The sequence below is a fragment of the Cryptomeria japonica genome, chromosome 7, assembly GCF_030272615.1.
Source record: "Cryptomeria japonica chromosome 7, Sugi_1.0, whole genome shotgun sequence".
NCBI lineage: Eukaryota > Viridiplantae > Streptophyta > Pinopsida > Cupressales > Cupressaceae > Cryptomeria > Cryptomeria japonica.
In genome coordinates this window covers 562995521-563015002 of record NC_081411.1, presented here as the reverse complement: position 1 = coordinate 563015002, position 19482 = coordinate 562995521, and the positions used below count along the sequence as shown (strand labels likewise).

The window sequence follows — 19482 nt, the reverse complement described above, 5'->3', positions numbered from 1 at the left end:
GGTCTCATTTATGTGATTGGCTTATTTATTGCTTTACATCTTTCAATTCTATATGTATCGATATACTGATTGGGGTATGCATATTTTAATAAGACTAAATATTATCATTCCGGTATAACATTGATTCACCCCCCCTCTCAGTGTTGTTGGTTTCCAACAGTACTAATGCATTGAATAGCCTTGAAACTTGGAAGTATTTATTATTGTAAGGGAAAAAGGTTAAACCAATGTCACAGTGAAGGGCATTATTCTTATTCACTCTGCACAATATGCATAATAACTAATGGCATTGTAACATCATTTTGCGTTTGGTTAATTACATGATTTTTCTGAACGTTAACACTTTTCCAAGCTAAAAAGCCCATGTATAATAGTCTATCGGCTAATTAACGTAAAATTTATATAATGATATTATGGTCATACTCTTTCGATAATTTATCCAAATTTTACCCATATGGCAGATAATAACATGAGATTTTTGAAAAAATGATTACTGTCCTTTGGATAACTAAACAAGATTTTTTAAATAGTGTAAACGTTAATATAGAGTACAAGTTCATAACTTTTGTATCACATATTGTATTGAATCAAACTTAGGTACAAACATCTCTCTTCTATTGGAACGTGAAATCAGTAACAAAAGATTATGATGTTCAAATTTGCAGGTAGTTGTTTTAATTGGCCAATATGGTATAAACCATGGCTAACTTTGAGTTTATCAGAAATGTATATTGTAACATAGGGGAGCTATATTAAATTGAAAATAAAATTATATAGAGCCATCTGAAGGAATAATTTAAGCTGTGAAACCATAATAAAACTTTTGCAGGATTTTTCCATCAAGCATTTTCAGAAGCCATGGAAAAGTTATGCAAAACATAAGCTAATTTGAAGTCATCATTCATAATTCATGTGATTTACAAGCTAGCTATAACACTTCAATGAATGATAAGATTTGTTCTACTAATAACTATTTTCATTGTGTCCTGTGAATAATTTCCACATGGATAACTGCGAAAAGGAGGTTGGTTCTGAGGCATCACCCACTCCTGAAGCTTTGCTAATCAGAACATGCTTTAGGGTGCAACTACCACAACTCATGTTCTAGCATAATCTACCCTCTAGTAGTACTTTTGCCAAAGGTGTTAAACCCTAAGAGCCCTCTCTAGCTTGTGCTTGTGTTTGTGTTTTTTTTTTTATATTGAATGAAGCAATAAAAAATTACAAAATTGAAACTACAAAGGTGCTGAGAAAAAAAGCATTGTCCAAGAAGAAGCTCCAGCTACATCAGAGTAATGTTATTGTATTGGCTGGACTGCTTGTGTTTGTGTTTCTTCAAAGCATTGTCCAAGAAAAAGCTTCAGCTATGGAAGATTAATGTTATTGTATTGGCTAGACTGCTTGTGTTTGTGTTTGAGCAAGAAAGAGGAAGGGGTAGACGTAAATAGCTGTCCATAAATCAAGTAGAAAAAAGTTCACCCTGTAGACAACCTTCTTTCAGCTGGGTAACAAAGGAACTGGAAGGGACCTTGGAGGAATTTAGGAGTGTCAATGCCTCCAGTTTATGCAACAATATCTTCCTCCACAAATGCTTTGAAAGTTGAAGATAAAATGGTAGATGCTTTAAGTCATTGGTTGGAATATTTAGCAGTTTTATCTGCAAATTTAAGCGATGTGTTTCAGTTCATATATGTGACTAGAATTAGAGTTATAATTTTACTAGCCCATTTAGTAAAGTACTTGTTAGATGTTTCTAACCATGTAATACAAATAACAAGAGCTATTAATAACTGTTCAGAGTCCAGTATTAAAACTAAAAGAGTTTTGGTTTGGGTTCTATAGTGCCACAGAAACATTAAGTTTACATGTTTCTTTTCAACATCAAAAATATCCACATTACAAAACAGGTTCAATCGGGCAAGAGTTCTCGGATTCCTTGAGCAACTTGAAATGCATAGTCCAGCTCCATTTATGTAAAATTAGTGAAGTGATATGAAACATAATGTCGATCCTAGAATTCAACATTGCAGAAAATATCCCCAAACAGAAAAAAATGCCAGACATTTTTAAGCAAATAAAAAACCATATTATAAAACATTTAACATTCATTACAAGATAAACTGCAATAAGTTCCTCCCCTATAAAACCATGCCAACAAACAAAAACAATCAGAAGCATGCAGATATAGTGACTTTTTACAACCACACCTTCCATGTGTGAAATAAAAAGCATTCTGCCTCGCAAACCAAAACAATTTGAAAAATACATTAAAAAACTATTCTCTTCTAAAGAGATGTAGCTTCAAGTTGCTTTTGCACTAACTGAAGGCAGGCTTCCAATGCTTTATATTCACCTAAACCAGAGAAATTCTCAGCCTGACAAAATGCAAAGAACATCAAATTTGTAAGTACAGGTCAAAAGCATAAAATATAATCAGAAATTTGGATACATTTTCCATCCAACTGCAATTATAAAGATCCTACATCTCTATTTCATTTTACACGGATGCTTTCAATCAAAGTAGCAGAGATTCATAGATCTCTATTAAGATGCGAAAGATTACATTATTACAGAGCTACAACTTCCAAGACAATAGTATGATTATCCTAAAATGACCATAAATCTTTTGAATTTTATAAAACATCTAATAACACTTAGGGTTTTTTCAAGTCAAACATGGTTGTTCAGTAGTAGCTTGGTCAACTAGTTGCATTTTCCTAAACTTTTTCTCTCTTCACCCACCGCTTGAATGGAATGTCATGGCAGGCTACAACTACCAAGACGTATGTCTTTCGCAGCTAAAATAAAAAACTAATATGACTGTTAATGCAGATTGCATGTTCACAATATTTTGCTGAGAAACCAATCAATGACATCCAGTCATACTGTTCTGCATGGATCATCTCTGTAAAAACCTTGCTTATCCACCTCAGTGCCTGGCTCTCTTCACGCCAGTCTGATATATATTACAAATGTTTTAAAAAATTCTAATACTTAATAGGTGGAAATAAAATTGTCTTTTCTTTCTACATTTTCATTGGTATCAGTGCATAATTCAAGTTGGTATCTTGAACCTTTTAAGGTGCCCTAACCATAACCCTCCAAATGCAGCCCAAATAGGAAACTAATCCAACAGTTAATGTAAACTTCATGTGCATAGTGTTTTGATAAGAAACCATTCAATCAAATCAAATCGAGTTGTTCTGGATGGATCATTTCAATATATTCTCTGCAAAGACCTTGCTTCTCCACCCCTGCCTAAACTTATTTACTCCAGTCTTACCATATTTTAAAAACTTCAACTACAGGTTAGGTAGACTTGAATTATATTTTCATTAGTGTCAGTACATTATCTTGAACCTTTTAAGGTGGCCTAACCAAAATCCTCCAAATGCAGCTCAAAGAGGAAACTAATCCAACAGTTAATGTAGATTGATTGTGCACAATATTTTGATAAAAAACCATCAATAAAATCAAATAAAGTTGTTCTCGATGGATCATCTCAATATATTCTGAACAAAGACCTTGCTTCTCCACCTCCGTGCCTAAACTTATTTACTCCAGTGTACGATTTATTACTGATATTTTTAAAACTTCAACTATAGATTAGGAAGACTTGGAATTATATTTCCTTGGATTCACCCACCTTGTGGTGGGTGCTGACCACAAGCCTCAAGAGCTGGAAAACAAAAGCTGTTCCCAAAACTTCATCCCCATGCCCCCATCATGAAACGTTGGAGAAATACTGAATATTTTCTGGTGGCCCAGCCAATACTCCCACAGAGAACACTCTTAACAGAGAAGTGCTCCATGCAGGATTTCTGTTGCATGAGCATCCTAGGCATAGGGCAATCGACATCCACAAGACAAAAAATATACATTTTCCTCTTAATTTTGGAAGCATTCCCATTTAAGGAAAGGGGGAGTGTGAAAGGGTCAAGAATTAATGTCCAGGGTTGAAGAAAACCAATCAATTTGTTGGTTTTGAAGTTACAGTAAAGCTCAAAGGGCAATTGGAAGAACTCAGTTCAATTTTGGTAAAGAGAGATCTAATGAAAGACTATCACAAATTTTCAAATCTGTGCTGTTGCTCATGGTTCCTTTGTGTTCCTAAATCTAAATTTGAACTATAGAATTTTATGTCATCATAGTTCATCAAACATTAGTGTTTTCTATTTGAGTTTTGGCTGCATGGACAGGGCTGCCATTAATTTGGCTCCCCATCCTTGACTACATCAAGTACTAGTAGAGCTCATTTTAAAGTCCAATTCAGAAGAAATAGTAAATACCCACCCATGTAGGATTGAAATTAAATATTACAGCGAATAGTGTGTTGTCAACATCCCTTCCAAAAGTGCATCTTGTAGAGGTAGGGTAGCAGTTGCTAATGTAGCAGCGAGACTGGATGAAGCAGTAGACTTAGTAAGAGATGCAAACAAAATTAGAAGTAGTGATATAAAACTGGAGAAGAGGTTTCTCTCGAAAATGATTAGTGATGAGGAAGAAAATTTGACAATAGATGATATTGGAGTTGGCAAGTACAAGAGCAACTGTTGTTGGATGAAGGGGATAATAAGCTAATAAGAGCTGGTTTAAGAAAGGAAAGAGGAAAAAAACAAAGTTCCCAATCTAAAGTCAAAACATAGAATTTTGTGTCTTCATTATGCATCAAGGATAAGTGTATATTCCATTTGGGTTTTGGCTTCAGGACAAGGCTGCCACTAATTTGGCTACCCATCCTTGACTACATCAAGTGGTATCAAAGCTCATTTTCAAGTACATTGAAAAGAAATAACTTCCTATTTGGATTGTAATTAGTTATTACAGCAGCAGATTGTTGGTGACTTGTGTTGTCAAGTTGTCAACATGCCTCCCAGATGAGTGCCTTGTGAAGATAGGGTAAGAATTGCCAATGTGGCAGGGACACACAATAAAGTCGTAGATTCAATAAGAGTTATGCAAGCAAGATTGGATGTTGAAGAAGACTAGGGAAAAGGTGTCATAAAAATAAGATGAGAAATAAGGAATAAGTTACAAAAGATTATTTTCGAGTTGAAAAGTACAAGAGCAACCAGTGTTGGATGAAGGATAGGATAACCTCATTAGAGCTATTTCAAGAATTGGAAGAGGGACAAAAATTGAAGTTGTAAACTTCTCAGTAGTTTGAATCCCAAAGAGCTAATTGTTTGGCTCACAATGATTGAGTACTTTGAATTAAGTTGCAAGCTTCTCAAGTAGTTTGAATCCCAAGGAGTTTGAGGTGATGATTAATCCAAAAAGAGTGAAATTGGCTCAAACCGAGGTGAAAGGTCATGCAACCCTGCTGAGAGAAAGTTTAGACTACAAGAAATATTAAGGGTAAAGAAAGATTCTATTGCAGTTAAATATTTGCCAAGTTGAAAGGCAAATTTTCACTTGATTTCAAGCTGACATTGTTGAAGAAATTGCCAAATCTAAGACGAAGAGCCAAGTATAAAAGATAGAGAGTTCTTTTATAAAATCGGGATACACTCAGGTCTTCATGAGGAAGGCCAAGAAAATGTGCCAGAATATATTAATAGGCTAAAATTATCAAGATGAATTGAACATATCAAAGAAGCTTATCAACCTGCATCAAAAGCCAAGGAAAATTTATAAAGAAGGCAAGTGGCAACAAAATAGCTAGGGGAAGAGGGAGATTTTCATGAAAGAGAAATCAGTCAAATGCTAGAAGAGAACAAAATGGTCATTGATGAGGAGCAAGAATTTTTCACGGTCATTACCGAAGGGAAGAAGGAAGAACATCATAGCCTTCAAGAGGTAGAGCAAAAGATGAGAAATTTCTGGAACTTGTTTCAAATGTTGGAAGCAAAAGCATAGCGCATGTGAGTGCCGACAAGTCCAATATGATGGAAATTAGAGGAATGAAATCAATACTCCCATTACCCAAGCAAAAGAGCAATCAATTGAATGAGCTCAACATATGAAGAAGCTAGAACATGAAGACGCTCTAATGATAGAGACATATGTTAAAACCAACATAGGAAGATAAAGAACCAATTCAAAGAAGAAAGAATTCTGTATCTATAAATAAAAACATCAACGTTGCAAAAGTTATCATTAATCAGCGTTCCACGGAAACGTGTTCCCCCCCCTTTTGGGTCGCGTTTCGGAGACAGGGAAAAGGGGACGTGACGTCTCCTAATGTCCCGCCACCGGCACTGGTGCTCCGCGGAGACAAGGAAACGTCTCCGCGTCTCGCGTCTCCCAAGGAGACGTGGAGACGTCCCCAAGTCTCCTTGGGGGACGTCTAGACGTCTCTTGTCACCCCACGTCAAATGCAATATAAAAAAAAAAAAAAAAAAAAAAAGTTCGATTTTTGGGGGTTGGGGGGTGACCCTAATTTGATGTGGGCCCCACCCCTTCCCCCAAAACAACACAAAACTATCATATTTGATGATTTCACTCACATTTTGAAACACTGATTTTTTTTCCAGCAAGCTGAAGAGGAAGAAAAACTTGTAGAAGTCTGATTGAAGGAGTGAAAAAAATGATTGCAAGTGTGATAGGAGTGAAAAAGAGCAACAAGAGGAGGAAGAAGATTCTACTGCATTTTGGAGAGATTTTTCAAGCACAAGGTAGGGTTTTTCTTGTTTTTTTTTCCTTTTATTTTCTGATTTTCATTTATCGATTCTTTGTTTGTTTAACATTAAACTTGTCTTTTTTTTCTTATTCATCTCAAAATCAGATTTGATGTTGAATCTTGAGGGCAAAATGATGAATGAACCTTCAAGATTCAACATCAAATTTTATTATTTTTTATTTTAATTTTTAAATAATATAAAATTATAAATTGTAAATTTTGTATCTAAAATTGAAATTTCAAATTTGTCTTTCAATTTGTTAAACTAGGCTGATTTTATTTTGTGAAATGCAGTGTCACTTTCACAATAAGCTTCCAAGACATGACTAAGGATGAGATGGAAATCCATTCTCATAGTGAACATGATTCAGAATTTGAACTTGACGATGAGGGGGGTGACCATGGGGCTGATCCTGGAGCCCAATCTAGTTCCATGGCGAGTGCACCAGCTAGAACAAGTTTCCCTTCAGAGTTGTTGGCATAGTATGCTAGGGGTGCTTATGATCCTAAGTCTCCTCTCAAACAGTTTGCTTCAAGAGTACAAGGCACATCACGTTCAGGTGGGGGAACAAGGAAGTGCAAGTGCAACATTTTTGGGGTTGAATGGTTTGGTAGCATCACTAGAGTGAATGCAAACTTTCTTTTTTGGACAGGAAAAGGTGTGGATCATTGTAAGTTTTTGAAGGAAGCTAAAAATATACAGTACAAAATTGAGTTTAACAAGCTTTGGGGTATTCCAGATGACACAAATATTTCAGTCCCTATTACTTTGTTTGCTAGGGCAGCCCTTCAACACAACCATCATGCGTCACATACTTCTCCTCATGCTTCGCAGACGAGGGGAATGATGTTTGGATCTCCATCAACTACCACTTCTAGTGCCATGCTCCAATCACAAGAGGCTAGGGGTGAATAGATGCATGCCAAGTGTTTGATAATTTGTCAAGTAGCTGAAGTTAATATTTTCAGTCATTTGTATGCATGTGAAAAGTCATAAAAAACAGCTGGCATATCATTTCTATGTCATTGTTAGTCAAACTTGCATTCGTAGAAGCATTCAAAAACATCAAGTGCAGCATACAAGACCAAAACAATACAAACAAGAACTCATAACAGCAAGTTTAGGCATTGTCTAAAAAGTTTTTGACAATATTCCTTGAGCCTCTAATCAACAAATTTGGATCAGAGTTAGCAAGGGATCCTACAGTGGTATCCGCAAATGGAAGTATGTGTCCAATTTATGTATCCAGGACCGAGCTGTGACTGAGGGAGATGTAATCAAATTTGCCACATTGCATATTGATGGAGTAGTGAATGATTGGTGGCATAATGGAATGATCACCTTGTAGCATAATCTTATCACCTCATATCAGAAGTTCGCTGATCGGTTGGTTGAGCGTTTTTACAGGAAGGATCCATAATCATATTTCAAGGAACTTGCTCAGTTGAAGCAGGTTGGGAGCTTAGAGAGCTATATTGGAGATTTTCAGCGGTTATCTGTCATGGCTACTAATATTTCTGAGCAGTGATTGATTGTATTATTCATTGAGGGTCTTCTAGAACCTTTGAGAGGTTGGGTTAAAGCTTTTGACCCTCCATTACTGCAAGTAGCCATGAGGAAGGCTAGGAGCATGGAACTTGCAGCCCCGAAAAGCAAGAGCTCACATAAAGATATTCCTTCCACCAGCAATGAGAGTCCTCAACCATTTGTTGATAAGAAAAAAAAAAATGTAACCATGGTGGATGAGGAGACACGGGAAGAGCCAAGAAAGAAGAAACTATGCTTTTGGTGCAAGGAGCCCTACAACAGAGATCATGACTGCCCTTTGAGGCCTAAGGGCAAGGCAAACCGCGTAATGTGGGCTTATTATGAGGATTCAGACATTGAAAATTCAGGTCAGTAGGCTGCAATAGGGGATGATCAGGGTGAAAAAACTACAACAGTTAGATCCAGATGGGAATTTATCTCCTATTGCATTATTTGCAGACGTGCAGGACAAGGTTACTTTCCGATTTAGAGGATCAGTTAGTGGGCAGCGTTGCGTTGCTTTGCTTGACATTGGAGCAACACATGATTTTATTGATGAGGGATTTATGGCCAGATGTAGATTACAAACAGAGGATTTCAATGGTTTTTGATTCAAAGTAGCGGATGGATATACCCTCATGTGCACCAAACGGATAAGTAATCTCACCTTACGACTGAATGATTATAAGTTACAAGCTGATTTTTATGTGGTTAATATGGGTGCAACGGATGTAGTCTTAGCATGAAATGGCTCCAAGACATTGGAATATTTACCCTCAACATACCTAAATTGGAAAGGAAGTTTGAAATGAATAACAAGACTTATGTGTTAAGGGGAATTGCGGATGGGAGCTTGCATTCTATCTCTCTCCATAGAGAGAGGAGAGCAACATGATAGAGCATGGGACCGTTTAGGAGGGGTTCTCGTTTGCTCATGACTCTGGGGATTCAGAATGGTACGATTTGGATCAGCATGGAGGTGTTGTTCAGTTTGTGAACAATCCCTTGTTTGAGATAGATTGTACTTGGTCATGTGATAATCCACTCTTCGAGATAGATGTTGATCCCTCTTATGCCCCCAATCCTGAGGTGAGCATGGATCATAGTGTTTGGAATCCTAGCAGTTGGTGCAAGAGCACCTAGATTTCTTGATGAATTTTCAAAATTTTGGAGTGAATGATCCTCATTGGGTCAATGAGTGAATAAAGGACTATTGAAAGGTCCAAAAGTGTGTTTTGAGGTTGTTTGTAGTTTGATTGTCTTTAGTTTTAACTTATTTTCTCAGTTTTGGCCAATGTGCCTTTGTAAGCCTAAAATGGCATCATATTGCAAAATTGTGTAAAACTCCTTGTAAGGCCTCATAAGGCTTTTGGAAATGTTTATTTGTTGTTAGGAAACCATCCTAGGTGGTCAAGAGTGTGTAGATATGCAAAAGTTGCAAAAATGCATTGTGGAGCAAAAGTTGTCATGTTTGCTTGACAACATTTTGCAACAATGTGAGCAATTTTTGAAAAAATGCTCAAATCAGTAGTTAGAGGACCGATTGGTGGTTGGTTTTGAGTGAGTAGGCATATATAAGGCCTTTCAAAACATTGTAAGAGAGTTGGAAGATCCAAAGAACAAATTCCTCAACAAGCAACTTCTAGCATTTTCTTGTTTTCCACAAAACTTGTCAAATTGCTTATTGCAGTCCGTACTAAATGCATTGATTTCCGTACTGTGCTTTCATGGAGGGCTAGTACTCATTCTTGTAGTGCTTAAGAAGTATTTGTATTCATTCATTGTGCAGGTTTAGTTGGTGCCTTGGAAATCTTTCTTGTTTTCATTGCTCTCGGCCTGAGTAAGGGTTAAAGCCCAAAAGAATGACTTCAACTTGAATTTCCTTTGTGGTTTCACTATGCCCTTTGGGATTCGAGTAATGGAGTCTGTAAATAGTGTAAATATTTCATTTTGTGTCCTGGAAGTTGCTTGGAATCATTTTACCATCATGCCCTAGGCGAGCTTTGCCATAGACCGGCTAGGAGCATGACTGCTATTGCCAATTATTCTTGCAGGGGTGATCTAATCCAATAATGCCAAGTGACTGACATTGAAGTCGGATGTCATACAGTGCTTCAATGTGAGTGTGGGGGTTTGACAGGGTGTGGAGATCAGAAACCCTATTGGAGAAAGCTTCTAAGCCTAAAACCCTTCAAAAGAGCCATTTTGGGGGCCGTACTTGTACAGACAAAACATGCCACCTCATCCCCTATATCCTGAAGAGTGTCCAAATGGGTATCCGGATCACAAAAGCTTTTGGGGGGTCATTTGGAAGTTTTTAGCACAAAAGAGCAAAAACCGTGAAGGGAGGGCTAAAATGGGCTCATAGGGCTACTAGGCCTAGAAAATAGGAATCTATGAAAGCGATAGAGAAATGAAGAGAAGCAAACTTCAAAACCACATGGTAGGAGTTGTCAAACCATCTCAGACTCCTCCTAGTCCCCTACAAGTGAAGGATAAAGAATTAGACATGTTGGTGGTTGGACTTACTCCTGTGAGTCCTAACCTTGATTGAGTAACTAGAGCAAACACATTGGTAGAGAGTTCTCCAAAGGAGTTTGGGGGTTGGTGTTCTTTCAAACAAGGAGAGAAGGGCATAGGACAAACAAGGAAGCCCACAATGAGAACTATTCCTAGTGTCTTAGACAAATTGCACTTCTTTGTGAGAGCCTCCCTATCAGCAATGCATCGGGTTTTCAAACAGGACTAGCAGAGGAGTTTTCAGCGGTGAACATGGTGGGGAGTGCATTCAGTGCACATGTGATGGACAGTTTGTATGACAGCATACCTTGTGCCAAGTTTGGTAGCAACCAAGATCAATGTTATGAGTTGCCTCAACTTGAGATTCTTACTCCAAGGACACAAGATGGCGAGGATGAGTTGATTCAACAGGTTCAACTTGATGTGTCAGTGTTACATGAGTCGTTTGATGACAGCAAGGACATTGCATGGGTCTTCACTTGGGACCCACGTGGAGGAGTCTATTTGCCATCGAGATTGCTTGGGGACAAGCAATTTCAGGAGGGGCGGACTATGATGTCCCCTTCTTGTTGACATCAGTTCTTCAGTGAGGATTAGCCTATCATCCTGACCCTTGTAGGCTAATGAGGATGGTTAGAGGGTCTCTTGAGGATTTGTATCATCTCCAGTGTTTAGAGTGCTTCAGTTTGGTCTTCGTTTGGCATCATTCGGACATCGTTTGCTCTACTTACTATTTTTAGTAAGTCTTGGGATGTTAGAGATGGACCCCTGCTATTTTTAGTAAAGGGGGTATGGTCATATGCAGTTTCCTCATGTCAATCTCTTGTTTAGACGACGTGCACAAATGTTGAGTAATTAAGGAGATATTAAAGTTTATTTGGTTATGAGCTTATATTATAAAGTTATAATATAATTTTATATTATAACTTAAGTGACTTAAGTTGAGGGTCTAGGCATCATAAAAGGGGGCCAAAATATTAATTAATTATTTGCACATAACCCAAGGTCATTATTGCATTTAATGATGCCAATTTAATATTATAACATTTAATGTTATTAAAGTGCTTTATGGGAGAAAATCAAACTTCTTGAGGATTATATATGTTCAACAAGAAGAAGTTCGATTCATTATTATTGTTTGGCATTTTATTTTCATGACTTTGTGGAGAGCAGAGACGAAGGGTTTCAATCTTTATCAAGCATTGGAGAACGGGAAAATCTTCATTGTTGCAGCCATCTGAATTGTGGAAATATCCGGTGAATTTGGCTTTCAGAGGGGACTTCAAACAGGGGTTCCATTGGTGCTAAATCGGTGAAGTTTGAGGGTTGTATCAAGCCAGCTTGAGGGATTAATAGTTGCAGATTGGAGATCTGAGTTAGGTGGTTTTTTTGGCAGCAGTCACCGTCATTTTTGAGCTGCAAATCACTTCCAAATACCTCATCAATACAGCTGCAAGTAGGGTGAATTAGCAGAGGAGGCGATTTTGCAAAGGGAAGCTTTAAAAATTCCTCAAAAATATTAAAAGGTGGCGGCTTAACATTAGGAGCCCAGTGCAACAATTCTGGAGCAAATTGATAGATGATTTCAGCAGCCAGATCATTCATATCAGGTTCAATAATGCTGTAGTAATTGCTTTTTTTGTAAGAAATTCCAAATAAGTCTTCAAACTTTGCATTTCAAGGAAATAGTTTGCGACCATAGCATGATAGTTGAACTTTGAATGATTTTCAGTTTTGAAAGCATAAGTGTTGTTGTATGTTTTGATGCAAATTCTTCATTTGTCAAACCCTATCAAAAAGCACAAAAAAATCAGAAAACCAAAACACAAAAAAACTGCACTTAAAATTCAGTATTTGGAAATCTCCGGCATTGAGGACAAAGGGGTTCACTACAAATTGGAGCCTTGGAAATTTGTTAAGGTGTATGGTAGGAGAGAAACTCAATTAGTAGGATTCAAGATTGGCAAAAGGTATAGTTTTGATATAGCAATTTGACCAATAGAAGCATGACAAAAACCTCTTTTTAGATAGCATATGGGTGTGGTTCAAAGGGTTTTAGGGAATCAAGAGACATCACTCATTCAAGTGGAATAATTTGAAGCAAAGAATATTACAGACTATTTGCAAGAAATACATCAGCAAGTGAAAAAGAAGTTGTAGAAGAACAGTCAAACCTACAAACAATATAGCAATCTCAAGGAGAGAGAGCAAGGGACCAAATTGGAACTCTAATAACGACATAATTGAGGAAATAAAGATTTCCAAACGATGCAACTAACAAATTGAAATGGAAGAAAACTACATCATGCAAGAATTAAAATAAATAAAAAATGACCGACCATGAAATTAAGTTACCTAAGAGAATAGGTATTTCTCCAATTTTTAGTGTAGCAGACATAAATGATTTTTCAAAATAAGTAGATTGTTGTTGATCAAGAGAAATCGACTTTGTAGGTTCTTGATAGAAAGCATCAAGTGTCAGAGAAGAGAGGAATTGACAACATTTTGGATTTTCCAAAATTGTCAAAACTCAAAAAAGAGGGAAAAGAATATTTGGAGTACTTAGTTAAGTGGACAACAAAGGCACCAAAGTACTCCAAATTGTTATAGCACACAAGGATCAACAACTTTAGAAACGCCATTGATAAGGAGTTCTGAATTTGTCAAAAAGATCAAACGAAAAAGGATATTTGGAGTACTTAGTTAAGTGGACGACAAAGGCACCAAAGGATTCCAAATTGTTAAACCAAATAGGGATCAATCACTTCCAATGTGCCATTGAAGGATTTAAATTTGATAAGGAGCTTGTGGTGCCTTTCAGTTACCTAGGGTGTCTAATGTAGAGGTATCCTAGGAAAAGGGAAATCTGCATCTATAAAATAAATAAACATATGAATATATGTATATTCATTATTTCTTTATTTTTATTTTTGGAAGCATTTACATTTTATTGATAAGAGAATGTGAAGGGGGAAATGCAAACGTGTTAATATTGCTACATCCATGGCCCCTATTGATTCAATGCATCAGAATACTCATCATCTTCTAGATACAGCTACTTGGGATTCATATCCATCAAACATTTAAATCCCTTTTTGTGGAGTCTCATATTGTAGATTTGGACAATTCATTTGAGACCATCCATCTACTGTTTGATGACAATTATGGCATAACTATTATCAAATAATCTTTGCCTGTGGATCTTGTTCTTCATCAACTTTCACAAGATTTTGGATTGATATCACCTTCTTCTGACATGTCGACATTTGAACAATTTTCAAAGATATCCATCATGAGACTTTTTCCCTCATCTCTCTTCTTGGAGTTGGAGTTTCTTCTACGAACACCATTGGATCTATTTCTTCCTAAGGGAAGAACTGTAGTTTGCAGGAAGTGAATTGTTTTCTATCTTTAGGTATTCATCAATGGCACAAGAGCTACTTCTTTGTGGGGAGCATTCATAGAATCATCTTTTCTCTCCTATTGGGGGGATATGTTGCAAATTTGTGACAAAAGCAATCCTTAGGGGGTCATGTTGAGTCATCTTTTCTTCCACCATATGTACATGTTACTTCAAATATTTTTCTTCTTTTAAGGGAGTTTTTTCCCATGAGGATCTCCTTTTTTGAGAGTGAGAGATTTATTTGTTTGTATGTGGGTACCTCTCAGGCCTTGTAGTTAGGACCCATCTATGCATCCTTAGTCACAAGGTTCGCCAAACTTCATGTATGAAGTTCAAAGTTCGGTGAACTCTTATTAAATTTGAAAAAATTGCTCAAATTCGCCCTTTAATTTGTACGAAACAGGATTTGGGTGATATTTCATCTTCAAGATTCACAAACAGATCTAATGAAGTATTTGAGACCATTCAAGAGCCATAAACAAAGATAGGAAAGATAAGGGTAGCATTTAAGTAGCTTTCAGGAGAGCACCGTTGAAATATAATGACTAAGAAGCAAAAATGATGTTCATCGCACCTTTCGACGAAAATGAAGTCCATCGCACCATGTGCCCTGGGAGCAAAATGAAGTCCGTCTCCATCATGCCCTACAATGGGAATGAAGTCCGTCTCCATTGTTCTTTGCAACGGAAATGAAGTCTATCTAAAATAGTTGACAAATTAAAGCTAAACATTTTGATTATTAAATGTATGAAATTTAATAATATTGTTTTATTCTTCAATTGAATAAGGTGAAATATTTATATTAATTTTAAATTTCATCGAATATTATTTTGTTTTGATAAACAATACATTAGACTATTTTATTTTATAATATAATTTCATTTCAATTCAATTTAGCATTGTTAAACTATTTTAACAACTTATTGGATTTATTATTTATATATATTTTTTTCAAATTCAAATTGTATAAAGCAAATTTAATGTTGAATTTTTTACCCTTGTCGAACTTCATCTAAATTTTATTGTTGTCGAATTTGAACTCCGATTCGAACCTTGTGACTTAGCATGCATTTATGCAATCATTTATCATTAGTGCATTTTTGCATTTCATCATACTTCCAAAGTTGAACTTAAGGGGGGGTGCTTGATTGAAAAACATAAATTGCCTAATTAATTATAATTATGTCTTTATTCACAATAGCATGCTTAAGCTTACTTAGGTCATGTGTTTTTGTTGTCTCAAGTGTAGGATTAAGACACATGACATGATCTAATTTAATCTTGTCCTATGGTTTTATCTAGGATTTTATCCTCATGCTTATAGCAAGGGTTTCATTGTATATTGTAATAATAATCTTTTTGCCTCTAATAAAGTCAAAAGCTTCATAGAAAATCAACTGCTTTTATTTTGTGTGATAGCGTGCTTTTAACCATAGCAGCAAAAATCATTTGGGGAAAAAATAAGCAAATCAAAAGTATAAGATTTTTTGAGAAAATCTGGAAAAAGTTGGGAAAAAATTGGATTTAAAAAATTTGTAAAAAATCATAGAAAAAGAGACAAAAACTACTTTAAAAAAAAAACATAAGGGCATTTCCATAGCATAGAGATATAGAGAACAATAAAATAAAGAGTTTAACCCATGAATTGTAGAAAATAGATTTTTGTTGTTTATATTCATATCATTGATGTTCTGAACTTTATTGTGTACAAAAATATCAAACATAGGCAAATGTTCACTTAACATTTGAAGAGGGCAGTCATAAAATAGTTGTCTAGGCCTGAGGTCAATTATTAGCTAAGTCGGTGAAGTAACTGAAATCTAAATTTATCAGAAAGTGGTTCAGCCACTGTTAGGAAATTAGTCCTCGTCTGAGAAGGTTAAAATGATTATGGGGCAACATGACATTGGAAAAATGATTATGAAGGCTTATTGGAATCTAATGTGAATTTAAAATTCTTTGAAGTAATATAAAATGCATTTCTTTCTAAAAAATTAGAACAGCAGCAATTCAACTAAATACATGGACAGTAAAGCCCAACAGAGTAGATTTTATTAGTTATTGCAAAGCTTGAAGAACCTACTTGCCGAGGATGCTACTTAGGAGTTTTCATCTTTGCATCTCCATGCTTTCTTGAGGAGTCCTTCCCACACAAGACTATTTTACGTTGATCTTATGATTTGGGATTTAACTATTTCACCCTATGGTTTGATTTCAAATTTATTTATGCTGAATCCTTAGTTACTATTATGTAATCTAGAGCCCGTTACCATTGTACTTCTCTGTTAAAATTAAGTATACTTTTTTAACCCCATAGACATGATATTGGCTGTTAAATTATGAGCACTAAAAGATAGAAATGTACAAGCAAAAAGGCCAGTTTTCCAATTAACATTAAGAATTATTATAGCCCTACCAAAGATACGTTGCCTTTAAAAAGTAATAATGAAGACCATTGTTTACTCTATATAGTTTTCACTGAGAGAAATTATCTTATCCACTTTGTTTCTATATAGCGTCATCAAATGCTTCCATTATACCGTTTTGTAGGCCGATTGCTAGTAGGGTGATTGTGAGGTAAGTTGCTGAAAGAGTAGCTATTATTAAATAAAGAAAGGAAAATAAAGGAAAGGCCTACTTTCAAGAAAGAAAGGCAATGGTTCATCTCTTTGATCCAAACATTTCCCTTTTTGATCAAAATTAAATATGAAACTGAGTCCAAGAAGATAGGGAAGGCTGAAGCAAGAAGGTTAAGTAGTTTTTGTAGGCCCTGCAAAGTATAACAAATGTTTTTTGTTATCCTCTCTTACTCTTCCTTTCTAATGATGTGTCTTGTTGATTTATTTCTAGTGAGGCTCCAATCTGAAACCTTCCAATATAATGAGAGTAAAAACCTAACATGATTTCTTGAAACTTGAAATCTTCGATTTTTTAAAATAGAGCTATGTGCTCTTGTAAACAGAAAAGGCCAGCTAAATAGACGTTTAAATCTGGAATTGATATGCAGATGCAAATTAGGAGAGCAGAAAATGCTATGGTCAACCTCTAACTCTGCTGTAACCTGGCCAATTTGAAAGTTACAATTAATAAATTTTGATTTTGTTTCTCTGAACTGTAAAGGAGACCTTTCTAAAAGATCAAATGGCACAACTCTAGGAATTCAAACAAATCAATACAAAACTTTATTTGACGTCACTATAGCATTCACAGACAATGTAAAGACTCTAGAGTAACAATTAAATCTTAGTTATCTTTTTTAAACATATTTGGTTGCTACGCCTTCGATAACTTCTACTGTTGTATCTGAAATCCATCACAGTTTTGCTGAAGATGACATCCAGCCAAGTCCATTGCAGGCTGCTGAAAGACATTGCACAACCACCTTTTATCATTTTTTTGGCACATTTCAAGGTTTCATGTGCCGTGGGAAAGGGACACAATTTTTCACCAAATTAATAGTGATTTTCAATGATTCATCACAATTTAAATTGTTATAAATCATTGACCAGAAGTCAATGACTTTTACTATAAATCGGAGAAAAAAATGAGATGTCCGATTTTTTGGAAATCATGATTAACTGGGATTTTTTTCCAGATTTTTGCTTCTATGGTTTTAACTGCAGATGACACTTGGTGTGCTGTGGGAGTTGAATTATCAACTCCAACAAAAAGGTTAAGGATCAATAAAAACCAAAGTTCCCAGACTCGGACTCGGCAAGGCCGACTCGACTTGTGACTCGGCAAAATTAAAAAAACCCTTGAAATAGAAGCTAATTTGATCACATACATATACATACATCCATCACGTGTAGAAATGTAAATTGTAGCTGAAGGAAATAGAAAACATAGATATATAGAGTTATAAATGTATATAAAATCCATGACATCAAATGTTCCCAAACATATATGTAACTGTAAACAAAAGCAAGTCTATGGCTTAGGCTCTAGCTCATCCTTAGCCTCAGCCTCGGAGTAGTCTATCTGCCTCCTACAAAGGCATCTAAGGTAGGTCCTGGATGACTGAGTAGCCATAGTCTCCACCTGTGAGGTGCTACAACGATCAACATCAGTTGTGCCTGTGCCGGATCGTGCTCTATCCTCCTCCTCTACCATAGCCACAACCTCAGCCTCTTTGTCTGCCTGGTCAACCCACTCATGGTCCTCCTCAGTGAAGACAAGATCGGTAGACTTAGTGATCCACTCAGACTCTGGATCAATCTCCGCTAGAGTGATCAGAGAGGAGTCAGTGTCCAAAATCTGTCTAGTCCTAAGACGGAGGTTGCTCTTCTTCCCTGCTGGTTGCAAACCTATGGCCTCTTGTTTTCCTTCCTCTCTCTCACTTTTCCTCTCTTCTTCTCACAACTAGCAATCAGAAGACCTTTTAGGGTTAAACGAAAAAGAAATACAAAAAAAACATGTCAAAAAGCTTTTGTGTTTTTGTTTTTTTTTGCAAGTCAAAACGTGACTTGCCGCAGCGCGAGTCTTGGAGCTCAGACTTGGCGATTTTGTCCATAACTCGCACGACTCGTGAGTCATGCAAGTTATGCAAAAAACTCGCCGAGTCCGAGTCACGAGCTACCAAAATTCGCCAAACTTCACTCGACTCGCCAACTCGCTTGACTCGTGGTGAGTTTTGTTACTCTGATAAAAACCAATCAATTCATTAACTTTTTAGTTACTATTATAAAATGGATTAAAATCTTAGGGGGTTCCTAAAAGCCAGTTCAGATTTAAGTATAATATCTGAAACAGATTTGAAAGCCACAATTTTATTTTGAATCAGTGCAAATTCAACTATGCGGATAGCAAAATTTTCAACTAATCAAGTTCTACTTGGATTCAGCTGATGTCAACTCTCAAATGTTAGAAATGCTGAGAAAATTGCATGAATGTGGGCTCAAATTGGCTCCAAAATATAATAAGATTATATTATTCATTTATCTGAACTTTAACTTACAAAGTTAATAGATCATTACAATACGAGTTGGTACAACTGACAATGCTTGGATGCAGGAAAAGAATATAAAGTCAGATATTACAAAATACTGACAAAAGGGTGTCAGTTGACATCGTTGAAAAACTCAGGCAATAACTCAACTGACCCAAAATTTTCAATCACTTGGGACTCAACGAAAAACTAAACAATAACTTGGGGATAATTTTCTAACATAGAAGTTACAAATTATAATTTTAATGTTCGTAATCTATTTGCAGATGTTACATAGTTTTCAGAAAACTGGAAATTAACCAAAACTCTAGCAAAATGGGAAAAAAAGGTAAATCAAACAAGCCTAGCAGACTAACAGTAAATAAATTACTGAAAGACCTAACAATATTCTAATTACCAAAAACCTGTCCTCAGTTGTTGTGTAACATGTTTTTTGCTATTGCACAACAAGTCAATTACAA

At 36.1% G+C, this 19482-nt stretch overlaps 1 protein-coding gene across 1 annotated transcript in view; it reads right to left on the bottom strand.

Annotated features, from left to right (window-relative positions):
- Positions 1 to 1851: 1851 nt before the first annotated feature.
- Positions 1852 to 19482, bottom strand: part of LOC131078433 (uncharacterized) — a 164918-nt gene continuing 147287 nt past the window's right edge. Inside the window, exon 20 of the mRNA XM_058016131.2 lies at positions 1852 to 2375. Coding sequence (XP_057872114.2) covers positions 2286 to 2375 — 90 coding nt within the window. The 3' untranslated portion in view covers positions 1852 to 2285. The remainder of the gene's footprint in view (positions 2376 to 19482) is intronic.